General features: G+C 44.1%; 1 protein-coding gene across 2 annotated transcripts in view; it reads right to left on the reverse strand.

The window, feature by feature from the left end:
* The window catches only part of Stox2 (storkhead box 2), a 110,168-nt gene that overhangs the window by 24,332 nt on the left and 71,270 nt on the right, over positions 1 to 14,566 (reverse strand). The window contains exon 2 of one of the 2 annotated variants that reach the window (XM_041673550.1): positions 11,081 to 11,200. The exons of the other annotated variant lie outside the window; for it this stretch is intronic. Within the exon in view, the coding sequence (XP_041529484.1) occupies positions 11,081 to 11,105 (25 nt within the window). The 5' untranslated portion in view covers positions 11,106 to 11,200. The remainder of the gene's footprint in view (positions 1 to 11,080; positions 11,201 to 14,566) is intronic. 2 annotated transcript variants of the gene reach the window in all.

A 14,566-nucleotide genomic window follows, 5' to 3' on the forward strand; every position in this document is an offset into this window, starting at 1 on the left:
CAGAAACTAGGAACAGATTTAAGGGAGGACCTGCAAACTCTGGAGCGTTCCAAAAGCAGAGCCCTCTGAGCTTTGATAGCATCTGGGGGAGGAGCAGCAGTAGGAAATAAATATGAGAGACGTACAGCTGCTGCTGGGAGAGTCGGTCTTGTGCAATGTGGGTGGGAGGTGCTCAGTTTGCACTGCAGAACTGCATGCTGGGATTGTCTGAGTGGGCAGGTAGACCGCCATGTGCTGAAGTTACTTTGTTTTAAGGATATGGGCATTGTTTGAACAAAATTCTGGCATAGATGCTGCTCCGGTCATTTGCACCTCCAGTCAGTAGAAGGGAGGGTGGGATCTTCCACCAAAGGGGAAAACCAAAGCAGATTCGGGGATCTTTGGAGCTATAGATCACTTGGGAAGCAACACCGTCACCAAGCGTGCTATCGTAAGAATTTCTCAGAGGACCAAGACACAGAAGCACGGTATAGAATTGCTGTAAATGCAGGTTGGAATACTTCATGGTTCTGCAAAGATTACAATAGACGGCTCTACACAGATGCCTATTAGCGAAACAACTAGTTTCTGCTTGTCCTTGTGCGTTACGGGTCGTTTCTGTCATCTCCTCTGTGGATTTCTTTGTGTCCGCTACGTGCTCACTGGAAGAGGCAGAAACTGTGGCAGTGCCAGGGGTATTTTTGCCAGGACCTCGTTTCACCATAACAAGGACTACGGGCAGTAACTTTTAATGTAGGATACAGAGCAAAGTGGAAATGGGATGTTCGAGATATGTCTCCATGTCGACTCATTCTATACTGAATTAAGAGCAATTACCTCCCACTCCTCATCCATCCCCAAATCAGTCCACACTGTCTACGCCAGCACTTCCTTGGACCCGCTCCAGAACTCCAGCTGCAGCGACCCCTATCCATATCCCCACCTCTACCGCAAACGGCCATCGTCTCTCACCTGGCCTGTTATATTAGCTTCATGGCACTCAGTTTTTCTGCCTTAGTCTTTAACAGCCCTTTTCTTCATAACAACCAAGCTCCTCCAGAGAAATCATAAATCATGCCACATCCCGGCACAAAACCCCACAGCCCTGTCTCTTACACAGAAAGAGAAACCTGACTCCGTATGTGTTACTTCTACAAGGCTCTGCAGTTTGGACCCGCCTAACGGCCTCTGTGCCCCCCCCCCCCATCTACTCACCACCGCCTTTCTTATTACAGGCTCACAACCTCCTGTTCTTGGATCCTGCCAGGCTTTCCCTAAACTCAGGCAGGGTCTTTGTCGTTTGTATTTTGCTCCTGGCTGGGGGTGCCTCTGGGGTGGACTTTTCCAGGACTGGCCCCTCGTCATTACGTATAGATCAGAAAAGCCATACCCCCAGAGAACCCCACTCAGACCACCGAAGCCAGTGCTGGACTTCCCTCTCTGAATGTGTGTGTGCGCTCACGTTTACAGCTTACTATCTGTCTCATCCACTAAACATGAGCTCCACGAGGAAGGAGACCTGAGCAGCCTGTGCCCAGCGCCTACAATATAGTGCTTACACTAGACAGCCAGTACAGCCTGAGTATAGGAATACTTTCATTTAATAATCTAATAATACAAAGGGTTTCTAGGTGTATTTTTTAAACCATACTTTAATTCATATTTTGCTAAGCAATTATAAAACAAAGACCAAATATACTAAACTGTTTGATTTTTTTTAAAAAAAGACCCTCCCTAATTAATTTTGAGAAGGAAGCCCCCCAAACACAGTATTTATCATAGAAAAAGATATCAAACATTAGGAGAGGTGTGAGTGTGTGTTTAAGATCTGTTAAAGAAATCATAAGCTCTCTCAGTACAACAGAACACATTCAGAGTTATCAAGATTTCCTGGGGATCTCTATCAACATGATGAATGAGACAACTAGTCACTCTTAGAATATGTCACTGGAAATATCTTCCAAGTACTGGAGAGATTGCTGAGTGGTTAAGAGCACTTGCTGCTTTTGCAGATGACCCAGGTTCAATTCCTAGCATCCATATGGTAGTTCAGAACCATCTTTAACTTAGTGCCAGGTGATATGACACCCTCTTCTGGTTTCTGTGGGTACCAGACACATGTGCGGTGTACATTGATACATGCAGGCAAAACACTCATGCACATAAAATAAAAGCAAATTGTTCTTTAAAGAAATAAAGGAAAATTCTTCCAACTACTCCACATTTATTTTTTCAAAGAAGACAATAAACCGTAAATATTGCTAAAATATATAACTCAAAGATCCCAGGATTTTGCATGAACTATGAATCATAACTTACTTGTCTATATATTTATTTTTACCTTATTTATTGGAATGTATGTGTGTTTATCACATCTGTGGGCACCCCCAGAGGCTAGAAGAGGGTGTTAGATGCCCTGGAGCGGGCAGCTGTGAGCCGTGTGACTTGGATGATGGAGCAGAACCTGTGTCTTCTGGAAGAGCAGTAGGTGCACTCGCCCACTGAGCAGGAAGTGCCAGTTCCTCACTTGCCTGTAATCTATAGGATGGATTTTTCTATTGTCAGACTGTCTTTGAAGATAGTTAGGGAAAGTTGACCATGAGATACTTTGTGGGAAGAATTCTTTCTGAACAGCTACCACTCCACCCTACTATACTTTAAAGGGAGGTGGTAACTACACTTTATTTTCTTACAAAAATCCACTTAAATACAGCCCTTGGGGTACAAATGTCCAAAGTAGGATAATTCAGATACTGTCAAGTCCCAGTATAAGCATTCAAGGTGAACTTCAAATGTGAAAAACCTGAAAATATTCCAGTAGCAAGCGAAGGGCATGTTGACATTTTGGACACTGTTTTCAAGTAAAAGACTTTGTGAGCTGGTTAGCATGAGAAAGATAAGTTAGTGGGATGAACGATGAAGGGCACCAAAGATGGTCTCCGGACCACTAGAGGCGAGAGAGAAGGCGGCAGAGCATGAAGGGGCATGCTGAGCTGGAGAGCAGGCTGAGATGAGAGGAAGAGAACAGCTGAAACCGGATCCTGGTAGACCAGATGGCTTAGCACTCATTCTCACTATTCAAGGCACTGGTTATGTTTCCATGGGGTCATCATGTGACATGTTCGTGTGCGTCACTCTTCTGTGACTACAGGATACACTGGTGCAGGTGACTGCCACTCCCACATCAACCAGGAAGGCCTGACACAATAGGACACCCTAGATGCCAGCTGGCTGTATCTTCCGGTCTATCTGTCTACGCTCCTCACTTCCCCCTTGGAGCATGTCACTGTCTAGCACAAATATTTTCACTATTTGAATCTCTCTGTTTTCTCTTCCAACTTCCGGGCAGTTACTTTAGTTGGAATTATTTTTACCAACACACACACACACACACACACACACACACACACACACGCACAGCCTGAATTCAGAATCAGTTATTCTGCTTCTTCATGTCCTGTGTTTCACTGTAAATGTTCACTTAGTCTCTTCTGTGGGTGGAAGGGACTTCATGGAATTCATACCCCAGATTCTCAACTCACACACCATATTCCCATTCTCAACAATTAGTAGGGAAACTCCTACTCTGTGAAGGCACTGGGATGTGCACAGCTAAGAACTCACTCTCCTCTTTTCTTTCTAAAATATCATGTGATATTCTTCATGTTCACCTGCTCTATGTTGGAACAGCGTGTGTGCTACAGTGCACACATAGAGGGCGGGCATAAACTGCGGGAACTACTTAGCACCTTCTACTGCATGGCTCCCGGGATTGAAACTCAGGTCATCAGGGCAAGCACTTTTACCAACCAAGCCATTTGACTGGCCCAGAATCCAGTCTTTTAAGACAGATATGGTTCATTATCTGGTAGCCTGCTTCCTTATCTGTAGAATAAAGGTTTGGATGAACTTGTAGTATGCCTTCTTCCAGCTCCAAAGGTCTGTGGTTCTCTGCGAATTCAGCGGGATTTGGGCAGAGAATCAACTCACAATACATTTCTCATGCCTGACTCTATTTCCAGGTGTTGTAGAAATCACTTCCCTGCTGATGTGATCTGGAAGAGGCCTTCATTTATAAAGAAATGGCTAGCTATGTCAGCTATCATCTTTTCCCCTTGCATAATAAAACCATCACGGTTTGTTCTAACTCAAGTCTGCTTGAGCTTTGCTCCTCGGGACCAACATACCTTCCCTTCCTCACCTCCGCCAAATTAACACTAGCATTAAAATTATGGATGCCAGTAAAATTACCACATGCAGCAGCTATGGCGGCTCCTCATAAAAAGTCTGAAATGCTCAGAGCCCACGGGGAGGAGACAGCTCTATTCCATTCCACAGAATGTGCTGCCTTTGCCAAGTTTTATCTCAGATGCCCCTGGGCGTGGGGAAATCATCCACTCGCTAAGGTTACAGACAAGTGAACAACTTCTCCGGTGCGCAGCCTCAGACAAATCTTGTGTTTTACAATTTAATTCAATTTATTAACCCCAATTTTATGTGTAAATGCTGCTTGGTTCTTTTAACAGAAGATCTACTGCAGCATTGTCCAAACGTTCTTCTAGAAAAGCACGTATCCCTTTCCCATATTTACTCACAAAGACCACAGCAGCCTACTGAGGGGACAGAGCATATGGCTTCCATTAGCTTATGTGCCGCTAAGAAAGTTTCTTTGAAACCAGATTACTCGTCTTGACTTTCAACTGTTTGCACTGAAATCTGGAAGAAAACTGACATTGAAAACGGCACTTTTACTAGTCTATTGTAAGTTTGTTTTTAAATGCCACTGGCTTCAAAACTTCAAGGCGGGGCCCTTATTGCAATAGGCAATGAAGGAAACTTGGCAATTAAGAAGAGGAGAGTGTTTGGTCCTTTGAACTTCTAGGGCAGCCTTTCCTGCTTCATTTTAACCCCAACAGTTCTCTGACACAAAATCCAATTCTTAAGCTGTTATTTGAGGAAACTGTTTGCACTCAAAACAGGAGAGTAAGGAGGAGGGGCCTATTATTGAGGCTGAAGCTGATCATGACGTTGTTATGACTTCCGAAGAAATTTCTAACGAGAAGCTGAGCTAAGAGCAATTGTGGTGACTTAGTGCGCACACACCAAAATGAGTCAGTGACCTCGTGTTACCCAGAATGCTCGGCTCTTGGCTGTATGGCGCAGACAGGTGCAGCTGGGTGGGATTAATCAGCTCATTGGTTTCCAGGAGAAAGCATCGTCTTTCTAGCTTCTGATTTTCCATTTGTCATCTTAGCTACCGAGTCTCAGTACTCAGTACCTTAGTTACTTGGGTTTCTTGCTACTGAGACCTGGCTGCTGTTGGAAAGTTGTCATAGAATAAGGAGAGGTTAAAAGCCTAGAGAAGGACAACAGTGGACAGCAGTGGGTGAAAACCCCCTTGGCATAATAAGAATCATCTGTCCTAATCACAGCAGTTAGGAGCGCTTTGGACCACTTGCCCGTTGGCTATAGATTTATAGCCGAAGAATTAGAAGGGCGCTATGAGCTATCCGAAGAGTTACATTCTTCAGTACATCAAATCTTTGCTATAAAACTCCATGGTGGGGGGCTGGAGAGATGGCTCAGAGGTTAAGAGCATTGACTGCTCTTCCAAAGGTCCTGAGTTCAATTCCCAGCCACCACATGGTGGCTAACAACCATCTATAATGAGATCTGGTGCCCTCTTCTGGTATGCAGGCATGGAAGGAATGTTGTATACATAATAAATAAATAAATATTTAAAAAAAAAAAACTCCATGGTGTAAGCCACCCACTGCCCCTGGGTATGTGTGAGAAATCAGGGGTAGAAAGCGGCAGATTGCCATTTCCACGTCCGGCGGTCAAGTGTATGGACGAATGAGAAGGCTCTGCACATCAGGACAAGATCAGGCTTGGCTCTACTTCCTACCACGATGGTGGTGATACCAGCTACTTCCCTGCTCTCTGCTCCCTGACTTAGAACTCAGTTAAAATGAACTTAGTTATAAATTAGCTCTATCTCCCTGGCCTGAGATAGAAATCACGAGAAAATGCCAGTCTTGACCAACAACAACTAATACATCCCCTGAATATACGTAGTTCTGTACGGTACATATTTAACGAGTGATCCCATGGAAAGCACAGTCTTCCTTTAGAGGGAGTGCCTCAAATAGAACCGACTCTAAATTTCTCATGGAATTCCTAGTCATCTACTTCTCCTCCATTTCCACCATCCAGCAAAACCCTGCCTGTCCGTAAAGATGTACCAGGCGTTCCCATTTCTATTGATGAAAATTTTCAACTATAATTTAATAAAGCGGCCTGACATTTGCAGGACTGTCCTTGACGTCAGCTCCCCAGGGCTGTGTCTCGGCCTCTGCATTCCTGCTTCATCAGCTGAGGGATCCGGACTACGCTGTGACGGATTTCTGTGAAACACAACTGCTACTCAACAACCCAGCCTAATTAAATACAGGTCAGATGTGGTTAGGACGGCAGTTCCCAGAGTACGGCACCCTGGACGGAACAGTTGCCATGCCACACCAGCCTCCTTTCTCGACTGCCACCTTCCGTCCCCTTCTGACAGCCAGAGAGGTGGATGTTGAACTGAGTGAGAAGAGTTCTGAAGGACAGAGAAAGTTCTGCGGCTTTGAACAGACTCAGAGAACACGCCAACTCACGGTAGCATTAAATAACTCTCCTCCCTAAATGTCAGGACAGCGACAAAACCCAGTAACTCTGTTCTTATACCATAAGATTGAGATCCCAGCCCTGCAATTGATTAGTTACACCACAGGGGGAAAGTGGTTTAATTTTTCGTGTCTCGATTTCTTCGTTTTTTGCACAGTGTCTACGGCAATGGTTCTCAGCCTTGTTAATGCTGTGACTTTTTAATACAGCTCCTCGTGTTATGGTGACCCCATCCATAAGACTGTTTTTGTTACCGCTCCATAACTGTAATTTTGCTACTGTTATTAATTGTAATGTAAATATCTGATATACAGGCTATCTGATATCTGACCCCTCAGAACCACTACTCCATAGTGACACTGACCTCACAGTGATTGAGGGGATTAGATGAAACAATAGATGTTGAGCATACTGCCCTGGAGACCTAATATTTAATAAATAGTAGCTAGTATTAAAAATATATAATCTTCAAGCCTGTTTAAATTTAATCCATTTCTTTTTTCATCAGTACTTGAATTATTCCAACAGGAAATTAATTTAGCTAGAAAAAGAAGTTAATTTAGCCATAGAAATTAATTTAGTTATAAAAAACCCCTCTAAAAGATACCTTAGCCCATGCTAAGGAGGGTAGTGGTCCTCCTTACACTGACGACGAAGAGTGTTCTCCTGATACTTAGGTAAGAGAGCCTGCTCTTAGGAAATGGAATATTTCCACTGAGACACAGGGGTCTTGTAACTTCTGGGCCAGGAGACAATGGCCTTAGAGCAAACACGAGACATGGATGTCACTAGGGCATTCACAGAGAGTGTTGCGGGTGGTAAAGAAATCTGGCCCTTTTCAAAACAGTGGCTGAACCAGTTCTTCACCCACACTGCCTAAGAAATAGCTCCTGGTACTAAAGATGGGTGGCACTGGGAGTTAGAGAACTTTAGATGGTCACTGGGAGTCTTGTCACCAGCATGGCTGCCCCTTAGGGAAAATGTCCCACAGCAGTCCAAACATGTGACTTTCACACAAAACTCAGGATTTTGTTTGCTCCTTGCTTAGAGACGACTTGCCCAATAAAATCAAAGAAAACTGTTATTGAGGGCCACACTTAAGAGCTACACCCTCACGCTTGTTCCGATGACACCGGTCCTATGCCACAGGCATGGATGGCTTTCTCAGCTGTCACTGCACCTCAGTGTGACAACAGTCATAATTTCCAAAGCCTCGCATAACTTCTGAGGTTTTCCCTAGCATTAATCTTCCCTGTGGAAATTCGTTTTAAAATTTAATTTAGTCTTTAAGATGTATTTATTTGGGCATATTTGGGGGAGGTAGTTAGGATATGTAAATCTACATCATGTATGATTAAATGAGGGCACTGATAAGCAATGCTGCAACACTTGGATTCTTCCAGCTATTTTGGGTCTATCATGTTACTGACTGTGGCTCCCTGTCAGCGCTATAAACACCAGGAATGGTTCCCCCTAACAACTGTACTTTGGTACTGACTATCTGACCCCTGTCATACTTCTCTCCCTCTCCCATTCCCAGTCTCTCATGGGCTCTATTGTCTTCTCTTCTTTGAGAGACTGACTTTTTCAGCATCTACTAATTTATTAGAACATATTTCATTTGTCCTTTCATGAGTGGCTTGTTTCATTTAACACGATGCTTTCTGAGTCTACCAAAATTAATAGTGTATTATTTTAAGTACAAGGTAAGTTGATGTTTTTTTTCCATAACTTCCTACTGAGCTCTTTCTGCACGTGGAAAGTGAGAGGCGATGTGAATTGTAGATTGAGCATACATTTAAAGTCCTTGATTTCAATGAGTACAGGTCAGACATAAAAATGTGAAGAAAAAAAAAAACCAAAATGTTCAAATTAGTGTTTAAAGCATCCTTTGAAGGACTGTAGCAAAAATGAGAACAATAAACAAAAATGCATGACTAGCAGGTTGTTCAAAGGACCCTAGCCATGGGAGCTGACACACACGCTTGGGAGACAGGTAGGAGGACTGCAAGACAAGGGCAGTCTCGGTTACATAGCAAGTTCAAGACCAGCTTTGGCTACATGAGACCCTGTCTCCAACACAAAGACAAAATGAAAACAAGACCCTCTAAATTAGACTCCAGTGGCTGAAGCAATGACAACAGCTGACACATGGAGTCTCATAAAGTTAAAAAGTGTCACCCTGGCAGAGGAAAGCTAACTGAATAAAGAAACAGCATTTGCTAGCTTTGTGTGTGACCCAGGATGACAGTCTTCAGTACCCAAAACGGACAAAGTCTGAAACAACAAGAAATTAAAAGAACTAATCAATAAATGGGATGATGAAACAGATAGTTCTCAAAAGAGGAAACAAAACAGCCGATAAACGGAGTCATCGGAGAAATACAAATTAAAACTAGATTGATACTCCATCTCACCCCATTCAGAACGGCAATCATCAAATTTTAAAAATGCTGGCAAAGGTGTGGACAAAAGGCTACTCTCTGTTCTACTGGTGGGAATGTAAGCTAGTCCAACGTCTATAGATAAGAATATGTATTTTTAAGAGAGAGAGTTCCCCCCAAAAATTAAATATAAAACTGTTATATGATTCAGATATTACCCATTCTGGGTATTTATCCAAAGGACCAAAGGACTCAAGTAATCACAGAGACACTGACAACACTGTTCACAGTAGCTAAATTATGACACCAACTCAGGTATATAACAACAGAGGAATGGAAACAAAACGTGTATGTGTAAGCTCACACAAACACAAACACAAACACAAGCACACACGGACATTTTAGCCCTAAAGAATGAGGTTACATCGTTTGCAGGAAAATGGGTGTCACTGGAGACAATCGTATTCAGACAATGAAATCAATCTCAGAAAGACGAATAGCATATTTTCTCTTGTCTGTGGTAGTTAGATTTTACAGAGATACATAAAATCATGTACGTTACACGTGGCATGAAAATAGCAGGGAAACTGGACAGGGGACTAGCAGGAGGGAAAGGGGGGAGAAAAAAGAAGCTAAGGAGGTGGAGGGGTGCAGAGACACGAGGCACCATAACTTCTGCACAAAGATGTCCCTGTGTGATGACGCCTGTACAATGACCACACACAACGGAAACCCAAAGGAAGGGAGATCGGGTGGATGAACAAACTTCATGTTGCGGCAATTTCCTCCATTGGGAGACTTTATGTGGAAGAGGGGTCTTAAAGGCAGGCTCCAAGGATCAGCAGCACTAGCAGGCTGTGGGGTTCCTTGGCAAGCGCTCTCCTGACCAAGCATCCTTTGAGACCGACTTGGCATCCTCAATCATAACGAACCAAAGCATCCATAGTGATGAGAAAAGAAAGGCACCACGCTTTCTTTCCCTTGGTGGAAGGGGGAACTGTGCGCATGGCCGCAACCACAGAGAGAGAAGAGGGGACCTGCCAATGGAGACTTGGACTTCTTTTAAAACATTCCAATTATGCAAATTACATAAAGGACCTAATACTCTGAGACATTTCGTTACTAAAGAACAATATTGAAACTACATTTGGGGAGGTGGCAAAAAAATAATCATATTTTCAGATGCCGTTTTTGTGTTGGTGAATGCAATCCGGCAAGTATTTTCACCATTTTTTAAAAAAGATTTTGTGTGAAAAGCTCATGGATGTTATAAAAAAATAATAGCCCTGTAATAATCAAAATCCTAAATCAGATCCTAATGAAATACACCAACTTTGTGAGTTCATAGAAGCCTCAATGTGATGCTGTTCTTAGAAAGCCTCTGGCTCTGAGGGTGTAAATAGGACTCCCTTACCCTTGTCTGGGGGGCATGCGGTCTCTGAGTGTGTAAATCGGACTCCTTCAGCCTTAAGTGTGATATATATGGGGTCCCAGGACAAATAACACGCACACACATCTCATGAACTGTATATTAAACAGAAGAGCCAGGCAGTGGTGGTAGCCCATGCCTTTAATCTCAGCACTTGGGAGGCAGAAGTAGGTGGATCTCAGTGAGTTTGAGGCCAGCCTGGTCTACCAAGTGAGTTCCAGGACAGCCAGGTCTGTTACACAGAGAAACCCTGTCCAGAAAAAAAAAATGAAGAGGAAAAAAAGAATCCAAGGATCTTTTTCCCTCTGAGGAGTGAGAGAGACATGCAGAGAATGGAAATACCAAGCACTCTAGTTACTTCCTAGCCTCGGATCTACAGCTGCTGACTGTCTGGCCCCAGTGCAGCAATGGCCCATGATGGTGTGGTCACATGCAATGGGCAGCCTCCATGGGAGAGTTCGGACTGCCTGAGATGAAGGTGGAGGGCACACTAACAGTAAGACCACTTCTCAGAGGTCCACTCGCCCAGGTCACAGGTGGTATGGACATTTTTAACATATATAGATATATCATTTTTTTTCATACAACAATTTTTGAAATAAAAGCAGGGGAAACCTACCTGACCCTTTCTGGACTGGCTCCATTCCCCAGGTAGCTTTGATGCTAAAGCCTGGTGCATGCTAGGGGAACTCATCCAAGCACAAGAAGGAGCCAGTAACAGAAATGGACGTCCTAGAATCTGTAATAAGAAGAGAGAGTAAACGTTCGAGCAATCGTATCCTAAATGAGCATTTCAGATTGGGTTACTGCAGGCCTGTGGAACACAACAACAAACCGACGCTTTACCTTGGAAGGTATAAATATTTGAAATGGGCTAAAGAATCCTGGGTTCTTCTTACAAATCAGGGCTTGTGACGCAGAGACAAGTTCCGTCAAAAGCACCTACCAAAGGCTCTGTGGGTGTACTTTGCTGGTAATGGTTTTACAAACGGGGGGAGGGGCGAATCATCTTTACCACCCTTTCGTCCTATTTGCATGAAACGGCTGGATCCTGATGCACGCACGCCTAGCCCACAGATCCCAGCCATGAGGACTGAGCCAATTTCCCACTGCGGTGTCTCTGGATCTGCAGCGCCATTCCTCTTCCGATGCCTCTCTGCAAAGTGAAGTCGCAGGGACCAATCAGCCTGACTTCTCACTCCCCTGCCCAGAATCCTTTGTGAGCTGAAATGAGTCATCGCTCCCAGAAAAGCTACAGCATGTGTGTGTGTCAGTTAGCTCCTTTGTCTGTGCGGTGCAGTGTGGGGACTTGGAGGGCAGGACAGACCCCAGGTGCAGAGGGACTAAGGAGCACACGCTCCTCTCCAAGGGACCCAGACACCATCACATGCATTAGTTTCCCCGACACATTTTTTTTTTTAATCACCAAAAGTAAAAGGGCACATACCTCCAAAATGCTTGAAGAAAGAACACACACATAAAATTTGATCTGGCATCATATACTCAACAAACTGCAATCAAAGACCTGCTGCATTGTCCTATTTTTTTTTTGTTGTTGTTGTTTGTTTATTTTTAGGGCGGTTCTATAGCACACCGAATCAAAGTTCAGCCGCAGTGAGCTATTTGCCATGAATTCCAGTTACTGCGCAAGTCTCTGCAAAACCAGGGCTCGTCACCCTGTCAAGCTGCTGCCCGGGCAGCAGCAGTGCAGCTCCGCCACTGCCCATAAAGGCAGCATCGGGGAATGAGGTCACTATGTCAGGAGCTCAGGCGCAGCTTCAGGCTCTCTGGAGCTCACAGCACAACTGGTAGGAGTCAACAGGATTTGTGGTTTTGTGTCGCAGCTTTGTCTGCTTTTCAAAAATTTTAAAAAGAAATCCTATGTCTAAGATCAGGAAGGGAAGAAAAAAAAATCAATTCCGTGTCTATGCAAAAAAAAAAAATGTCTTGTTCGTTGCACCATCTGTAGCAAGCTCATTATTAGCCCACGCTGAATACCTCCTACATTTGTGTGTGTATGTGTTATATATAAACACGTACAAACATACAATGATACACACACACACACACACACACACACACACACACACACACACCAGACTCTATAGGGCAGATTTACTTAGACAACATTCGGCTTTGTACTGATAGATGAAACGCCATCACACTGTTCTCAGGCAGAGAAGGGGATGAAGGTGCATGGAAGACATCAACCATCACACAAAGCTCAGAGGGGGAAAAATGGAGTCTGGAGAAAAAGAATAATAACAAAGAAAGAAATGAAAAATACTGTATTCAAACAGCATCACCCAGTCCCCCAGACAGGCAGCCTTACTCTCTCACCTGAGAACCAAACAGACACACCCATCAGTGACCCCACTCTCACTACCAGACAGATCTGGGCTGCAGATGATGTCTGCACAGCAAGTTCACAGCTTCCTCATGAACACAGCAGCCAAACTACAGAGAAAAGGTACCGCGGAAGCTAGTCACTACAAACACGAAGTCCCCAACACGGTCCTTCCAATTTACTTCCATCCTTCCTTTCTCAAGATAGGATCTTATTCTGTAGCCCAGGCTAGCCTGAAACTGCCTGTGATCCTCCTGCCTCAGTCCCAAAAGGTCTGTGACGATGAGCATGATGAGCATTAACCCCCATACCTGACAGCTCTTCCAAACTGCTGAGCTGGGAGGCTCCCTAAGTGGATCAGCAGGCTGGGCCACCTGAACCTTGTTGTGCCATTCCTTTGCTTCAGCCTATTCGGAGACACACTACCATGAAACTCAGGTCCTATCTCAAGCCACTCTCTGGCAAGTGTCAATCAGTTTCTCCCCTATAGGGAGTGATTCCCAGTCTGGCCTTGGGAAGCTGTGACAACATTCAACCCTCTTTGGCCTGTCAATACATCCAATAGCTACAACTATCCATCAGCCTGGTTCCTATATGCCAGACCGTCTCTTCTCTAGTTGCTTGCCACCTTAGATGCCCAGTAAGTACGGGATGCGGACTGTGTATTCATTTGTTACTAGATTGATATGTTTGACTCCAATGTTAAGCCAACAAATCAGAAGCTTTGGTGTCTGTCATCTTCTGGCTCTTCACACCCTCAGTCCCCATGAGTTTCTTCCTTTGCTAACTCCTTCCATGCTGGGGACACCAGGGTTCCACCTGTGGCACTACTGAGGCTTTGTCATGAACTCCACTCATCAATGAGTGTAGTACACGTTATCTACCGTGTATCCCCAACAATCCCTCAATAACTATCACTAAAGTAGGCAATGCTTTGACTTACTGAATCCTTTGACATATCAAGGCTTCATGCACTTAAAAAAAACGTATGAATTATACCACTTATGCTTTTTTTTAGAAATGGTTTGGTCTTGAATTTCCCTTCTAAAGTATTCTTAACTCTCTCCTCCTGGTCAGTCACTGTAGTCTGAACCTGGGGCTCAGGACTGGAGCTTTTTATCAATGCAACCCTCAAATAATCAATTCTCTTTAAATATGGCTGAATCCTTTATTATAAATCCAGAAAAATCTACCCAATGCATCTATGAAGGTCAGTCTTCATTGTCAATATAACTGGATTAAGAATCACCTAGGACATGGGCAGGGGTAGCATATGACTTTAATCCCAGCACTTGGGAGGTGGAGGTAGGCAGATCATCTCTATGAGTTCAAAGCCAGCCTGGTCTACAAAGCAAGTTCCAAAACAGTCAGGGCTGTTCCACAGGAAAACCCTGTTTCAGGGGGAAAAGAAAAAAACCACCACAACAACAAAATAATCAGCTAGGCGACACACTTCCAGGTGTCTGTTAGCGGTTTCCAAAGAGACTCCGCTGAGAAAGAAAGATCACTGAATATAGGAAGCCAGCTGAACACCAGTATCTGTCTTTCCCCTTAGTTACTATGGATTTGATGTAGTCACCTTCCTTTCGGCCACCATGACAACGTCATTGGCCCTCACAGCCTAAGGCCCTCCAGGGAAGTATCAGACCATTGTGCCTAATATTAACAGCTAAAGATTACACTTCCCTCTTTGTCTATTAATGTCAAATCAGTGAATAAGCAAAAATAAAAGCCCAACTACCCAAGTGGATAGAAAAC

This window comes from Microtus oregoni, unplaced genomic scaffold (assembly GCF_018167655.1).
Source record: "Microtus oregoni isolate MIOR12 unplaced genomic scaffold, Mior012 000024F_ref0000369, whole genome shotgun sequence".
NCBI lineage: Eukaryota > Metazoa > Chordata > Mammalia > Rodentia > Cricetidae > Microtus > Microtus oregoni.